The sequence below is a fragment of the Perna viridis genome, chromosome 13, assembly GCF_037379345.1.
Source record: "Perna viridis isolate PV_CMFRI_1.1 ecotype Kerala chromosome 13, ASM3737934v1, whole genome shotgun sequence".
In the NCBI taxonomy this organism is placed as follows: Eukaryota; Metazoa; Mollusca; class Bivalvia; order Mytilida; family Mytilidae; genus Perna; species Perna viridis.
Window position 1 is genome coordinate 646,902 of NC_142457.1, and position 18,633 is coordinate 665,534.

The 18,633-nt window shown below is 33.6% G+C and overlaps 1 protein-coding gene across 1 annotated transcript; it reads left to right on the plus strand.

Moving 5' to 3' along the window:
- The first annotated feature begins 111 nt into the window (after positions 1-111).
- Positions 112-17,368, plus strand: LOC148599149 (sodium/hydrogen exchanger 9B2-like). Its single transcript, XM_088557545.1, has 12 exons — positions 112-658; positions 6,025-6,467; positions 7,137-7,227; positions 7,483-7,665; positions 8,178-8,353; positions 9,117-9,223; positions 9,849-10,013; positions 10,755-10,863; positions 11,101-11,237; positions 13,383-13,554; positions 14,486-14,767; positions 16,943-17,368. The coding sequence occupies exons 2-12, from the start codon at positions 6,038-6,040 to the stop codon at positions 17,182-17,184; spliced, it is 2,094 nt and encodes a 697-aa protein (XP_088413671.1). The 5' UTR covers positions 112-658; positions 6,025-6,037; the 3' UTR covers positions 17,185-17,368.
- Positions 17,369-18,633: the final 1,265 nt, after the last annotated feature.

Consider the following 18,633-nt stretch of genomic DNA (forward strand, 5'->3'; position numbering starts at 1 on the left):
ATAACAGAAGGAACCTAGACATAAGTTTTTTTCGTGTTTTCTTTTCAAATTGATTATATACCCCCGCTCCGAAGCAGAGGAGTTATAGTGTTTACCCTTGTCCGTACGTGTATCCGTGAGTAACATTTTTTCCGATGCACTTTTATAAGCAACTACTCATCACAGGGGCTTGACATATTCACACTTTCATCCTGTAGGTATGACATATGATGGGATATATTTTCAACAAATGTCACTACAGGTAAGTAAGCAATGAATAGATGAAGAATGGGTAAGAACAAGATTCCTCTAAAAATTACTTTTAATTCAACGGAAAGCTTTTCCCTCTTTTTTATACAAACCAACTATACATACCCCACTCTCCCCTTCTTCAATCAAAAACCAAGAACCACAACTGTCTCATTACATCAATGTGTACAATTTCCCCTGTCAATTGGCCATAAATCTATTGTTTTACATATCTCAATGTGACGAAAGCGAACACTGTGAATAGTTAAATGAGTATTCCTGACAATGGTGACTTTGACATTTATGTGACTTGATGTATTAACATTGTAATTTCTGTCATTTTATGATATGACATCTTAGGACACAAACAACGTTGTTTGTTTTTTTTTTGGATGTGAATATAGTTGTTATTTTATTAATTCCTAAACAGGTAAGTTTGTTTTATATGGCACACGTTTGTTTCTGTTACAATTTTCTTCTCATGCAAATTTGACTCGAAAATTGATTTTTAAGTTGTTTTATACTTTGTTTATTTGTTATCTTATAACAATGTAAAACTCTCGATTTTTAAGGGAGTTGGCCTTTCAAGGTTAATGATCGAATTGTGATTTTTTTCTATTTGAAACCATATTTTTTAAAATTTAATTCCATCGTTCCAAGATGCCAAAGGCTACTGACAAAATACAAACGTACTCAGCTACAAACATTCAGGGTATGACATAAATATTGTCGCATGACGTTAATACTGATATCATTAAGCCAGTGTGCAAATGAATATGTCTTCAGCTCCAATTATTTGTCAGATCATAACAATACAGAGTTTCTTAATTGACTTTTTTGTTTTTGTAAGCTACCTTAACAAACCTCAAATTTAATTCAAATAACATTCTGAAACTTTACACATGCTTAAAAGTATCTATCGTATCTGTCCTACAATCTTTTGTCATACCACATTTGGAAATAACATATATATATAGCAATGTTTATAACAATTATAATGAAGTTAAGAAAGGCAGGGTTAATTATGATTACAAATACACGTGCTTATCATTACAATTATATGCCACAATTTTTCTCATTTACATTCAAAATATTTCGTTTGTGTTCTATAATATATCATAAAATGGTTTATGAATACAGAATATTTACCAAAAAATATACAAACAATATAGATTAAAGTAACATTTAATACGGTATATATTAAGAGTAATCAAGGAAACCAAGGTCATAGCGGTAATCAAAAGAATGTAATCCAGGGACAAAGACCAGACATGGAAAACAGACACACACAAAGAACATAAAGTAACTACAATCATACATACAAAGTAACAAAAGCAAATGAGCAACTCGGACTCTAATAAAAACTGGGAGCATGGACCAGGTGCACCATAGGGTAAGCGTCCTCTGCTTTTTTAGAAATACCCGCCGAGTTGCTCAGACATTATCAAATATAGGAAAACAATCCTTTAATGAAAACTGATTTGTTCAATGTGTCATAGTTTTCCTTTTCTCTTTAGTCTACCCCGGACTTGACTTGTTATGAGCAACTTGGCGGGTGCTTTTAGAAAAGCAGAGGACGCTTACTCTAACGGTGCACTTGGTCAATATTTCCAGTTTTTAGTGGAGTCCGAGTTGCTCATTTGCTTTTGTTACTATGTATGTATTATTTGAGTTACTTTATGTTGTTTGTTGTGTATGTCTGTTTTCCATATCTGGGCTTTGTCTCTGGATTATATTCTTTTAATTAACCTAGAACCTTGGTTTCCTTGAATACTCTTTTAAAAGAAACTTGCATACAAAGGTTATATATTTCATTATTTATACAAAAAAAAATAATTATGTCAAGTTTCAGTGAAAAACACAACCCTAATGTGTTTACTGTATTCTATTACATTAAAAAACTAAAACTATCACATAGAAAAGGCCACGCTGTTACCAACCAAATCCTAATATATTATTTCGTGATGGATTAGTTACATGGTTTCATGTCTATTTTTTCACTTTACAAACCATAAAACACCACAGTTTTGACCGACCTAATAGCACAACAGACGCGTGGTGAACAATTAACAGTTGCCCTCGGCTGTAAGACCATCATGTATCTTGAAAAACTGTACTGTTTAACAAACTTGTAATGCATGAACGTTTGGGAGAATGATGTTTGCGGAGAATAAAATTGAGTTAAGATATTATCGTTATGGTATATTTTGACATGCATGAAAAAAGGTCAAAATCGAATTATTATGATTTTGTTTTTAAGGAAAGGAAGATTACTTTGGCTTATCATTCTTACAATATTTTGAAAGATTGTAAAGCTCTGTAATGTACTTAATATTCGTGTATTGTAATTAAGTAGAAATTTTCGAAACATCAGACAAGGGGTGATTAGCATGTCAAAAACCAGCCGAATTCAGTTTCATTTCTTGTTTAGAGACAGTTGCTGATCACATACATTGTAACCAGTCTTAATTTTTCATTTGGGAGTTGTACTTTTAAGATAAAATTTACACAGATTGTACATGAATTTAGCACTTTCCAAGAGTTGTCGTTCTTGATTTGCTTTCATTTGGTTGGTTTAAGTGGGAGATGGATGTATGGTTTTCTCAAAAGTACAGATATGAATACAAGAAAACTTATGTTCTCTAAAATATAGCATATGAACATAAAAAAAAAACATTGTTTGTTCCGTGGGTTTTTCTACACCATGAATCTCCGGTACCATAGGCAGGTACTTTAGTTATCTTGAGTGTTTTATTTAACATTTGATTTCAGATATTGCAATTGTAAATAGGGTTTTGATTGATATTTAATCATAATTTACTGAATTTCATCATACATTTAAAGGTTCGGATTTTTTTTTAAACTCACTATCATTTTCAAAACTATTAGTCTTTAATTTAAATTTAATGCGATGTGTATAGAAATTGAAGTCATTAATATAGTGAACATTTTCCGATCTGCCTGAAGCAGTTTTGACTATTGTGTTTTGTAATTAATTTGTGCCTACAAAGTAATTTTGTACACATTTATTTACTTTTTTTTATTTTTTATTATTTTTGTTTGTTTACATCAATTTAAATCAAAGTATAAAACACATGTCCTTAATACAAGTGGGCATTCGCTGAATGTTTACAAATATGTATACACGTGTAGGTTTATTCAGTGACCTATTGATCTGAATATTATATTACTATAAAGAGTTTAGTAATCTTTGTACTGAATTGTTATGTAATTATTATTAATTACTTTATTTAACTTATAAATATATGTTTTATGCTAATTAGAATTTCCTCTAGGCTATTCTGTCATTATCATGTCAATCGGTGTAATGTTTCCATCTAACCTTTAGAGCAGTACTTCTATTATACACCAACTAACATGAAAAGAAATTTAAAAATCCTTAGTTATATACTAAAAAATAATGTCCGCCCGTCCATGTCTGTTCAATAATTCATCTGTTCGTTGCAGTTTATGATTTTGGTTCGCCGTATGTTTGTTATGATATACAGTTTCATTTTAATTTGTTGTTTCGTTTCGTTTTGGTTTTTTTTTTTTTGTTTGTTATGTTTTGTTTTGTTTTGTTTTTTTGTTTGTTTGTTTGTGTTTGTTTTTGTTTTTGTTTTTGTTTTTTTGGTTTTTGTTTTGGCCTGTCTCTTGTCGTTTTCAGAAAGTTCTAGGCTAATTCGATATATCATTACACCATCGTACTATTATATCTGATAAATCTATCCTACACTGATTCTAGCAGCATTGTTCTAATCCTCGACAATTGGACAAAAAACAGACAAGATGTTAACCATATAGTACAAACCACAATAATGCGACATTCGTTTAGATGACACATCTTGTAAGAAAAAGTTACCTTTGTCCTGTATACAATGTTATACAATGTAATTGAATGACATTTAACTTGGAGGTGTAGTTTATCATTTTTACAAGAATGTGGTCAATATGCGTAGTTCGGTACGTTTGGAAAAACCGTGTTTTTTGTTTTGTTTTGGAATATTAAACTGTAACATTGATATGGAAAGCATTTATTACAGCATACATTTTTTATAAATTCAAAGTTTAAAATGAAGAGTAAGTTTGCTGTTCTTATGTTTTCTATAAAATTCATGCACTACAATCTATTCAGTAAAGAAAGTGTAATATGTTATTTTGTTTTCACGAGGTTAACACAGTCTTTGTTCTTGAGTTTTGACAAAGTCTAAATAAACAAAAACGTGTCAGGATTGAAAATAAATATACATGTACATATATGTAAAATAGGGAGAATTCTAATAAAATATTATACAGAGCAATGTGTTTTAACAATAGATAACTTATATGTTTGGTATCTTCTTTTGAAAAAAATAAATATTATTTAAACGTGATTTTGACTTTGATCAAAATTAAACGAAATATATATGAAAATGAGAGTAACATTGAGAATAAATGACCCATTAGCTGTATTGAAAACTGAAGCTTACTAAGTGTTGTATTTAATTCATACTCGACTTCCCTGTCAAATATTATCCCTGTACTCAGCCTTCATAATTTAGTAAATGGATATTAAAATAGAAACTTCTTCAGGGAAGAACCCACAGAAAAGATTGCAACATATATTTTCGCACGTTTTGAAAATACCTAAAAAAACATGTTTTTGACTAACGAATTATTTCATTAAAAACAATAAAATAAAAAAATAATTTGGTATTAATTTGCTTTCAATAGGATTTCACATATGAAATAGTAATCAAGGGATCCAAGGTTATGGACCAGACATGGAAACAGACATACACGACAAAGTACATAAAGTAACTAAAATCATACATAAAAAGTAACAAAAGCAAATGAGCAACTCGGACTCCACTAAAAACTTTGAGCATGGACCAGGTGCACCGGTAGGGTAAAAAAAAGTTTTCAAATCATTTAATTATTGTTTTACAGCACAAAAGTATAATTTTACCATACCGATTCTAAACATGTTTCACATATGAATTGCATTTTGTTCCATGTACGAGTTGCACTTGTTGTTATTTGTATAAATATAAATTGCTCCTCTTATTTACATGTAAAGACATTTAGTAAGTATAGCTTTGTTACCACTATGAAAGTTACTGTCTCGTTAGCCTACATGTACCTATAATACCCATTCCACAACCCTTTTTACATCTAAAGATAATTGCTACATGTATTATGATTGTTTTTGTTTGTTTGTTTGTTGGGGTTTAACGTCCGAGCAGCAATATTTCGGCTATATTCAGACGATGAACATGAAATTGATGAATAAATGAACATGAAATGATGATGAAATGAAAAAGGGAGGGATGGGACACAAAGACAATGGGGTCGACAAATTTCGACTGCCAAGGGAGAGGTGGGTAGGGTCGGGCAATTTAGCCTCCTGTGGCGGAGCCCTATGGTTCCTACTCCGGGAGAATACCACAGTAGGGTCCTTTAACGTGCGAGGAACGTGGCATCTTTCCCCACACGGTGCACCACTATGGTTTGCGGTCAGGTTTTTCGTATTATAGCCTGACAACCCCAGCATATAACACGCCAGGGGTACCCCATTCCACCACCTGGGGCACACATCCCAGTTGCTCTGTGGACAGAGCGCCCTAGCCCCAGGATAGGGTTCTGAGCACTATTTAGTCGCCTTTTACGACAAGCTTAGCGCTGCTGCAGGGCTATTCTTTTAACACCCGGACCTGTACAGGGATACATGTATTATGAAGGTTTCCTTAATTATTCTTGAAAACTACCTGTTTTTGGAGACATTCTAAAATGCATTTTTTTTTCAAATACTTTCAGGCATTTGGCAAAGATGAATGGAAATACAGACCTGCGACATAGAGACAAACCAGCTTCCGGTTCAAACGGAGATATTCCACACAAAGAGGATGAAGTACAAATGCGAAACAAAAAAGTTAGTCAAAAACTGGCAAGCAAAATGGACTATGTACAAGACACCTGCACAACGTGTTGTATTCCTTGTCTCGTGAGCCACAATCCACTTCCAGAAAACCCGTCACGTGCACAAAGACTGAAACATGCATTCATGTTGCCGTTGCATGGCAACGTAGCTACCTACTTACAGTTCGGAATTGTGTGTATACAGTTATGGATTATTCTTTATTCCCTGACACATGGGGAGGCAATGCCTGGTGGAAATTTATATTCATTATTGATATTGTTTATTTTTTGTGCTATTGGTGGTTATTTTATCTCGTTAATCAGACTTCCACCATTGCTAGGTAAGAATACAACAGCTTTTGTACACTAGTGCGTGTAAAATGACTTAAGAGGCTGTACATGTAAAAATCAGACAAATCCTATGCTTTGGATGACACAGGGTAAACTTTATCCCTCTTTAAGTTTTTTTGTTCCATTATAATATATTATATTATATGTTTGACAAATAATATAAAGTTTGTTTTAAATTGACATTGGAAATGGGTTTTAACTACCCTAACAAACTTAGCCCAATTTAATGTTATCTCTCTAAATATTCATTGCCGTAGCTCTAAATATTGATTTTTATCATTCAAACTAGACAGTAATGATGCACTTTAAAAGATTTCTACAAAATGAAATAGTGCAGTATACATTTGTACCATTATTTGGGATAAGGGTGTAACTATCTGGAACGACAACTTTAACTATAGTAAGATCAATTCTAACCAGGGCGAAAAGAACTGTTCTAAATAAAACTCAGATATACTGATCCAATCAAAAATGTAATAAGGCCAACCTATATGCAAAGGAGTAGTGGGTGGCAGGAACGGCTAGCAGCGTACCAATATTTTAATCAATAAAAAACAGGGTGTTTCACATATATATGTTTGTAACTTGGGTGTTAGCCTGTGGCGTATCTTTTGGTAATTTCTGGCCAAGTATTATTGAATTATTTATATATATTATAGGTATGTTGATAGTAGGAGTGATGCTCCGGAATATACCTAAAGTAGACATCATCGGAGAAAGTATTGACAACAAGTGGTCAGGTGCTCTCAGGTATTACAAATATCTGTATCGTCGTCTTCTCGTCATTCTGACCTTTTTGGTTTCTGTATGGGATATTACATGTACATGTATACCAGTAATTCTGAATCATATTCAAATGTCTAGTTAAATCACTGTTAAACATTTGCACTCCTTTTGAGTGCTTTTCTGTATTGAGCAACGTAGATATACATGTACAATTGTATCTATATTGGTTTTACGTATTCAACTTTTAGTAAGATTTTCATCAATTTCAATATGTTTCAGAAAGATAGCTCTAACCGTAATATTGACACGGGCTGGTTTAGGATTAGATCTTGTTAAATTAAGGAAGCTGTCTTGGGCCGTGCTGCGTTTGGCTTTCCTACCGTGCACGGCTGAAATCATCACTGTCGGTATAGCTTCACATTTTATACTTGGATTTCCATGGAAATGGAGTCTTATGCTTGGGTAAGTTTAGATTTGAAGTAATTTATTGAAATACTTACTGAGTACATGTACATTTGTATCGCTTTGTATTTAATCCTATAATCTGTAAGACAACCGTTTTATACGCCAATTTGCCTATTCAAAATAAAACTTCATAAAAAAAAACAAAAACACAAAAACACAAAAACAAACAAAAAAACAAAAAAACAAAAAAAAGGAATACATATAGACATAATTTGTAAAACATATATTTTGAACATGCAGACCACAATTTTTCGTTCAGAACTATTGAACATACACAATTAGCTCTACGTGTACAGTGCAAATCAACAATTCTCCTCCAACTTGTAATTGAGAAGTTGTGAATAGAACTTATAAAAAAATTACATGAACCTACCAATGACTAAAAAATTAAAACGTAACTGTCGTCGGTACATTTATGATGTAACACGTCAATGACGTAGTACATTTTGATTTTTATACCAACCATGTATCCATCTGAAAATAAGGATTGTGAATGTATTATTTTCCAGATGCATTCTCGGGGCTCTATCTCCGGCCGTAACAGTACCATCTTTGGTAAACCTTCAGGATAGACAATATGGCGTTGAAAAGGGAATACCCACAATGCTGTTGGCCGCTGGGGGTCTAGACAACGTCCTGTGTGTGACGGGGTTTTCTGTATTTATGGGAATTATATTTTCTACAGGTGAGAAATACATCAAACTAATTACTTAATAAAAACCTGATTTATCATTTAGGAAATGTCTTACAACCGTACATTTATTTTATTTTCCCCATAACACGAACGAGAAAATCATTAGTTAAAAGTAGTGTATAGTTTGTAATTATGAAATAGATGGTCTAGTTAACGAATTGATCATTGGGCGCCAAGAAAAAAACGTAATCATTAGGATTCCATAAAACTTAATTTTATTATTATAAATGATTATCACCAATTACTCTAAACTACTACATTTTAGTAATACCATGTGTTTAAAGGTCAAAATGAATTCGAGTTACGATAAGAACTACGTACATATAGAAGTTCAAAGTCTTTTGGACAACTATTAGTACAATGTACGTCTAAATAATTATGTAGTACAAAAATACTAATCATTGTATAAAGTATGCTGTACATTACATGTGTTTGAAGAGGTAACCTCTTATCACCAGCATAAAAATCCAATACATATAGTAAGATCTAAATCAAAAATCAAAAAGTACATGCACTCTGAAGTAAAATGTCCAAATAAGAAGCCAAATCCATCACCAAGAAGTTCTACCATGAAACGTCTGTATCAATTAGAGCTCGGATTCATGACAATTATATAAATGAAGTGACAAAAGAGTATAGAACAAGGGTTCGATTCAGACCTAGTCGTACTCATTTTTTGGTATCTTTATTCTATACTTTCACTTTAAGGAAACGTCAATTAAAAATAAAAATATATTTTTTATCTTTTTTTCAGGTGATTTGGGAATAACTATTATTAAAGGCCCGCTAGGTGTTTTTGTCGGTATTGTGTATGGATTTGTCGCCGGGATTTTTCTATGGTATATTCCCGCCAAAGATTGTGTAAGTAGATTTCTGTATGTGTACAGTATTTCCTCTGATTCCTTAGTTGTATGTACACGATTCGTACATGTGTTGGGCATGTATTCGACAACTACAATTCGGGTCCTGTAAACACATTTTTAAGCTAAACATTTTTTTCAAACACATATGGCGTCTTCACTTTCAATTTACTTTTATTAAAGACCCATGGGTGACCTTGAGCTGACATTTTTCATCCCAGCCTGACACATTCACCATATCCATTCTCGTTATAGTACGGGATGGGAGATAATTCTAGTTGCACATTTTATCTATCTTAGGCGCGTATTCATAGGTGGAGCGGTCCTGATGTACGCCTCCCCATCTTGCGAAAAAAATTATGAAAAAATATTTGTGCATGAAATTGTGACCCCCATCCCCCCACCCCGCTTCTTTGCCTACACGTATATATCGTATTATACATGTGATGTCTCCTCTTTTATCTCTAATTTACTTTCCTATATTTTTGTACATGTATGTTTTGTATTTTTTTTCGGTGTAAGCTTTTAAATTTGTTTTATTATACATATATGAAAATCTAGTTTCTTCACAACTTCAATAACGTACGTGTACATTTATTAACCATGATCGTTTCATTGAATTCCAGGCCAATAAACTTTTCTATCGTTCACTGTTGCTGATTGGTTTTGGCATGATTGCCATATTTGGAAGTTCTCAGATACAGCTGTCTGGAGCAGGACCCTTAGGATGTCTTACTACAGCTACAGTGGCAGGGTACAAATGGCGCCAACGGAGGAAGCCTGGTGAACAGGTAAGGCAGCAACAATTTGATTTCTGATGTGCCAGGATCAAATATATCGTCCTGGGTTTTCTGTGTGTTTCGGTTCTAAACTAAAGAAGAAATCACGGGGCCTAGCTCCAACACAGGGCTTGCTCCCACACAGGGCTTTGCTGCCACAGAGAAGCTTGCTCCCACACAGGGCCTTAATCCCACAAAGGGGCTTCCTGCCACTCAGAGCCTAGCTCCCACACAGGGGATTGACCCCACACAGGAGCGAGCTCCTAAATAGGACTTTGCTCCCACATTGGGCCTTGCTCCCAATATCAAGTATATGATTCGACTAATACATAAACACGAAAACTGAAAAAAAAATGAATTGAAGCGAGGCACCCCCAAACCTGAGATCACCTTTTATATGTTTATATACTAGTCGGGCTGCATATGTGATAGTGGGAGCAAGCCCCTGTATAGAAATAAACAAAAACGATCTGCGGACACCATTAAGAACATAAAATCTGAAAATAAGGATAACAAGATATCAAACAAAGAACTAAAGCACTTGCAGTTATAAACTTTCATCAGGCGTTTCGGAAGGATAAGCTTAATTATCCTGCTCCGCGAACGCCACCCGACACCATTGTAACTAATGGGTCAAACTAGATGCATTTACGCTATTAAGAAAATTGATAAAGCGTCGACTTATCTCAGTTTTGCACGATTTTTAGGTGAAAATTTACTTAAGACTCCCAACTATTTGTATTTATTATTTAGGATGAAGTATCAGGAGTAATGGCACTGACTTGGCTTATTGCCCAACATTTCCTGTTTGGTCTCATTGGAGCTGCTGTCGATATAGGAAAAATTGAATCCAGTACTGCAGGTACTGTACGGTCTTAAAAAGAGCGTTCGTTGCTATTAGTTGTTATAACCTTATAATAATAATTAATCCCGGGAAATCTAAAACGTGCAATGCACCTAATTCAATTTTTGTCAAAGAATATACGATGATCATAAAAAAAAACAAAACTTTAAACTTTGCCTTGCGTCCTTTTTTATTCATATTCTTAACTGTTCTGTGTTTAGTAATTAACTTATAATACTTCGGTGTACATTGAAGGACTGGGAATCTTGACTTTAGCCATTGGATTAGTTGTAAGAAGTGCCGTAGATTTTACAGTTACACTACGTACAGGTTTCAACTTAAAGGAAAGAATCTTCATAACCTTAACATGGCTCTCTAAAGCCACTGTACAGGTAAGCTTTTTTTCAACTGCAAAACATTTTTCTATAATATTCGCATGAATTTCAAATGAACTCGGTTTTAAATTTTATACATCTATGCCCAATTCCAGTGAAATTTTGTGTTAATATTTTAACTCAATAAATTCGATAACCGACTGATGGTATGATGAAGCAGTGTTAGATAATAGTAGATAATATGCACTGATTAATTTGCACAGGTCCCGTGCAGGTCCGGGTGTTAAAAGAATAGGCCTGCAGCAGCGCTAAGCTTGTCGTAAAATGCGACTAAATAGTGCTCATAAACCTAGCCGGGGACTAGGCGGTCTGCCAACAGAGCAACTGGTATGTGTGTCCCAGGTGGTGGAATGGGGTACCCCTGGCATGTTACATGCTGGGGCTGTCAGGCTATAATACGGAAAACCTGACCGCAAACCATAGTGATGCACCGTGTTGGGAAAGATGTCACGTTCATCGCACGTTAAAGGACCCTACTGTGGTATTCGATAGGAGTAGGAATCTTTGCAATCCGCCACAGGAGGCTAAATTACCCGACCCTGCCCATCCCTCCCTTTTTCCAGTGGCAATCAAAATTTGTCGACCCTATTATCCTAGTGTCCCATCCTTTTTTTCATTTCGTCGTCATTTCTTGTTCATTTTATCATCCTTTTCATGTTTATCGTCTGAATATAGCTGAAAAATTTCTGCTCGGACGTTAAACCCCAACAAACAAATTCGCACTGCTACAATGCTTTTTAACGCGCCTTTTCCTAGACATTAATTGCTACAATATTTTATCAACCTGTCGTAACGGAACGGGACTTAGTTAGACCCGTGTCCGTGAGTCCGTCACACTTGACTTTGTAGACTAAACTCCTCGAATACCGCTCAAATATGTTCAGATCTTTTTTTTAAATTTTATCGAATGGTCAGTCACCATATTTAATTGATCATATTGCGCCATCATTTTAATTCAACAAACTTTACAGGAGTAATTGGACTTAGTTGAATTTGTACATGTCGCACTAAAAGAACATTTTAGGGATACAACTCCTCGAATGTCGCTTCGCGGATTTTATAAAATTTTTAAAAGATTGTTTGTTGACCATATGTAGTAGATCATATTGAACGGCAATTTTGATTGTACCAATTTTACATGTGTAATGGAACTTTTTTCGCAGCGGTGGCGGCGGCGGGGAACATGTAGCTGCGGGTAGCAATCTTGTTGCTAGTCTACATGTACATATCATGTACATGTAGTGAAATGTATATACGCAGTGAAGCATTAATTTACCCAGAATAAATGTAATACCCGTCTAAACCATACATTTTTGGATTAGTCCCTTTTAAATTTTGGTGTCATCTTGGTTTTATGTGTATTTTGATTGTATTTAATTACTTTTTCACTTATGTATTGTTCATAGTATCGGTGGGGCTTTGACATGCATGCTTCTGATAGTTTCCATATTTTCTGATTCTTACCAGCACTTACACATAACGTTTTCAACATTTGAACAAGTATAAACAAAACACTAGCTAAAGTTGAACCGATCATTCAGGTTTTAATAAACAATACACTAGCTAAAGTTGAACCGATCCTTCAGATTCTAATAAACGAAACATTAGCTAGAGTTGAACCGATCCTTCAGGTTCTAATAAACAAAACACCAGTTATGGTTGAACCGATCCTTCAGGTTCTAATAAACAAAACACTAGCTAAAGTTGAACCGATCCTTCAGGTTCTAATAAACAAAACACTAGCTAGAGTTGAACCGATCCTTCAGATTCTAATAAACAAAACACTAGCTAAAGTTGAACCGATCCTTCAGGTTCTAATAAACAAAACACCAGTTATGGTTGAACCGATCCTTCAGGTTCTAATAAACAAAACACTAGCTAGAGTTGAACCGATCCTTCAGGTTCTAATAAACAAAACACTAGCTAGAGTTGAACCGATCCTTCAGATTCTAATAAACAAAACACTAGCTAAAGTTGAACCGATCCTTCAGATTCTAATAAACAAAACACTAGCTAGAGTTGAACTAAATCTGGTTTTAATAATTGACTGGTTTCAAAGTAATTTTATAATTATAGCTAGTTGCGAATGCAGTTGACTCTCTAAGATTTTACGTGACAATGTGAATATTTACTAACTTACAGGCTGCCATAGGAGGTCTAGCTTTGGACAAGGTGCGAGAGACAGAGAACCCTGATGCCGAAAGTCTGAAGTATGCTACAGACATACTGACATTATCGGTACTAGCCATTATAATATGTGCTCCTGTGGGAGCAACATTAATGGCAGTTTTAGGACCGAAATTCTTACAGAAAGGTAAACTTATGCTGAATTCTAGTTTCTCAAATTAAAATTATGTTGGTTTTAATTTTAAAGCGGATTTCAAAATATCTTTATGTATTTCTCCCTGTATGTACACAGTGCATGGATATTTCTTTTTCACTCCTTTTCCAAGTCTTGCACTATTGCAAAGATGGTCAATAATCTGATATAAGCCAACTTATTTGGGTATGAAAATATCATTGATTTCATGTGCCCCTTGAGTACATGCAAGAATACATACTTTATTGACAAATCAGTGCATTAATTTAATTTGTTTGCGAATTTTCTTCCCTTGTTTGCGTTCCTTTGATTTTAGATGTAACATTATTTACATGTACGTGTATACACAGAGTAATCAAGGGAACAAAGTTTCTAGAGGAAATAAAAAGAATGTTATCCACTGACAAAGACCAAACAGAAAAAACTGACACACACAATAAAAAACATACAATAACCAAAATAATACTTACAAAGAAACAAAAAGTAAATGAGCAACTCGGACTCCATTAAAGAGGGTGCACCGGTAGGGTAAGCATCCTCTATGACACATATGTTTAGCAGGATATACGTGTAAATTGAACAGTTTCTACATGTATAAATTTGTATGTCGAGCAAGCTACACAAATAAATTAAATATGATATACATGTATAAATTTGTTTGTCTAGCAAGCTATACATGTAAAGCGAACATGATTTTCATGCTATGCATTTATATGTTTAGCAAAATACACATGTAAATTAACATGTAAATGTAAAAAATGTTCTTGAAATGACAGCAATACAACATTTCTACATCACATATATGCATTTTGTATATTTGGACGTGTTACATGTACCTTGTATACTTTATATTTCATCAGCAGTCTACACATGAACATTGAACATATGTGTATATGTTTTACATTCGTACATGTATGTCTCACAGGCTATGCAGAGGAAGAATCCATAGAAGTCAAAGAAGATACAAATGAAAGTAAACACGTAGAAATAATTGACATGACGAAAATTTCTCCTGATGACGAAGAAATGAAAGAAATTCAGGAAGACACTATAGAGGAAGTATTAGTTGAAAAAGAGAGTATGGAGTTAAGATCGAGTCCTGTTATCGAGGTTCCTGTACAAGTTGAAAGTAAATCATTAGAGGAGGAGATCAAGGAGGATATGGATAAATCGTGTATCAAGTCTAATTTGGAGGAGGCGGAGAAAGGTGAGGATGATATTAAGTCTAATTTGGAGGAGGTGGAGGATGAGGGAAACAGCATAGACAAACCATCAACGTTATAAATGATCCTGGGTAGTTGGTTCCGGGAGGGATAAGAATCCGTATTTCTATTTGGAAATTTTGTTACTTTTTGTTAATAATTGTTGATTTTAAATGGGGCACAAAGTGACCAATACTAGCCTGTAGGACGCTTACCCTACCGGTGCACCTGGTCCATGCTCCCACAATGTGACCAATACTAGCCTGTAACTATTTATTTTTTTGATCAGCGTTCTACAATCTCTGAAATCAGTCGTAAAATGTACACATGTACTGTTCAGAACTGATTAAAGTTCATACTTAAATTTAAAATGTACGTAGAAAAAAGCAAGAAGTAAATAAATATCCGTATACCTATAGTCTCCATATTTTTATTTTATAATGCAATGCAAGTACTTGTAAACATAATCATATATATAAATTCAATTAGATTTATGAACTTGATTGTACATGGTGCATTGATTCATAGGTCTTTATTTAAATCAGGGGCGGATCCAGTATTTCAAGTTGGGGATGGGTACATGGAATTAGAATTAATGGACGAACGAAGCGTAGGGGTAGAATTTGTGAAAAATAAAAAATTCCTTGCAAGATCCATTTTTTTCAATGGGGTACATTATGTTCATCACTAGTCCTATGAATCTGTGCCTGGGAATGATTAAATGTCAGTCCCTGTAAGAATCAGGCAGTAGGTGAAACATGGTATATAAAAAAAAACATCATTTAGAAAGTGTAATTTGATTCTTTTTGCACCATCAGAATCAAGGAAAACAGACAAGATTGTTTTCTAACATAATACATTGTTTGTATTGAAAAATTTCTGAGCATATCCAGTGATGCCGAGGTCAAATAATGGTCTTTTCAAATGGAGAAATTATCCTTATTCTATTGTCAAATCGGTGGGGTTTTTGACATGCATGTTTCTGATTTTTTTCATTTTGCATGATTCTTGCAAATATATACACTTAATGAGAACAGGCGTTTGTTTCAGATATTAAAGTTACACATACAAATATACTCTTACATTTTTTTTATTTAAACACTCCTTAAAACGTATTAAGTACAGTCTTAAATGTATAACGGATTTGTAAGGAGGGTGATAAAACTGAAAGATTAGATTTCGAATGTCTTGAGGTAACAGGTCTCAGTATTGTATTAATATTCCCATAGACTTCTATGATGAAGTGCATATTTTTAGGATTTTTAAAAAATATTTAAATTAATTCAATAAAACTTTCACTTATGTAACATTTAAAAAAATAATTTCCCGCATAAAAAGTAGGGTCAGTCCACGACGATCGGACAGAAAAGTAGTCTTGAACTATAAATAGCCATTTTTTCTATTTTTACTTTCGTTTTGCACTCACCAAACCAATCTTTTCAGTGGAACTTTATTATGTGAAAATGTTAAAATGTTTTGAGTACACTCGCTCAGCGATATGCAATGCAATACTGGTACAGGTACCAGTATCGTATTGCATATCCCTGAGCCGGTGTACGTCAAAACATGGATGCTATAAAAATATAGTGCATTTTCTTTTTGCCTCTCTACAAACTAATATTTTGTCAAAAGATATGAACAATGACTTATAAAATAGAGCAAACATCACACTGTAAGATGAAGAACTTTTTAAAAAGAAAATCTAACATAATATCATAAAAATGTTCCACTGAAAAGGTTGGTTTGGTGAGTACAAAACGAAAGTGAAAGTAGGGAAAATGGCTATTTATAGTTCGAGACTACTTTTCTGTCCGATCTTCGTGGACTCACCCTATTTTCTTTGCGGGAAATTATTTTTTCACATGTCCTTAGAAATGCTACATAAGTGAAAGTTTTATTGAATCAATTTACATATTTTTTTTAAAAATCCTAAAAATATGCACTTCACTATAGAAGTCTATGGGAAAATTAATACGATACTGAGACCTACAGTCATGTATACTCTATATTTTAAACGTTATAAATAAACAGAGTATTGTCTCCCTTTGTCCAGTCGTTTTTAGTTTGTGTCTGTATTAAATTGAAATATTAATCGAACTTCTTAAATGAATTTAATTTTATGAGGGAAAAATAATATTTCAATCATTTTTTTCTATGTGTTCATTTATTCACTCTTACAGTTGATGACGATGTTTTCAAAACAAACCCTGATTCCGCAAATTCGGATTATCCAGAACTATACAAATCTTCACTTGTAATTACGCTATCCAGTTCCAGTTCTAAAAATGGTGATTCAGAAAACTCGAATATGAATTCACCTTTGACGGGTGATGGGAAACCTGAAGTTTTACAGGGGATAGACAACCCAGTGTTTCAGGAAGCAGAAAGAACAAATTCCAATGCAGAAAACCAACGGACGTAGCAGGAAATAAATGATCAATACCATATCAACGTGATTTTTCTATATATTGTGTATACATGTACAGTATATTGATTATCAAATTAAATTATTAGAAGATAAAATTATTTTGAAATCAATTGTGATTATATTGTTTTTTTGTACTTAAATTGTTTTCCGTTTTTTTTTAGCTCACCTGACCCAAACTTTTTTTCAATCATCTTCTTCTCTGAAACTACTTTTCAGAGCTAAATGAAAGTTGGCATAAATGTCTCTCATGGTGTGTCCTGTACAAAAAACAGCGTTTTTGTGTACGATCCGTTAAAAATGTGGCCGCCATGCCTACATGTATTTATAAACACACATAATACTATTATATAGTACACAAATTAAGACACATATTATAAAGTATACATCGAAAACTATAAGGGATATTAAGATGAAGATGACCTTTCCTTCTTCAGAGTAACGAGCTTTACGAAAATCTCCATTTATTTAGGTCAAGGATGTATATGTGGGATGATTCCTTGTTAGAGACGTCGCTCATGAAAGACGGAAAAAATCATATGAGCTATCGGAGATCCTATGTTTTTTACCTTGTTTTCTTTTGTTTTTGTTTCGTATTGTTTCGTGTAATTTATTTTTGTTTGTTTGTCTTTTTTTTATACCTTGGTCATGCCCGGACTGTGAGAATTGAACTTATCAAGAAAACATCACAAATCACACATGAATAGTATGTATACAAACACATCACAAGATCGGTTAGGTTCAAGAACCAGACAGTAATAACACGTTTGACTAACTTTCGTTTAGTTTTCTGTAGTGGTCTTTAGTAATTCGTTTTTTTTCTTTATTTCTGTATATCAATACAAAAAACTTAAAATGAGAAAAATTGGACCAGAACATCTTTTTCAGCCCAGATGCTGGCAAAATTATTATTACATGTATTATCATTTTTTTTAATTTCACATAGATCAAGTCTGATTTAGTCTGGTCCAGAATTCCATCCTTTTTTTCCAGAGAAATAAATGATTCATGCTCTTGGTCCAGTTGGGGATAACTAACACATCATGATAATATGATGTATAGCTAGCCACAAAAGTTCAATACTCATTTGGAAAAGGCACTCAAGTTTTTTATTTCATATACGATATTGCTGACTCAACAAAAATAGGAAATTCCACCTGGAAATTCCCATCAACTTTCATTACCTGGAAAATCCAACAGAATAAATCCATTCGGAAACAATCAGACCTTTATTGTTCAATATGACATCCTAAGTCGTTTCCGATAGATAGATAACAATCGGAAATTGACAAAGCTAAATGCAAATAATATATAAATAACAGATCGAAGTAAAGAACAAAGCCCTTCCGAGAACATGGTGATCCGATATCTAAAATATAGTTTAAATCATTATTTAAACAATTGTTCAAATTCAAGAACGATTTTTTTCTAAAGTTACCCACTCAA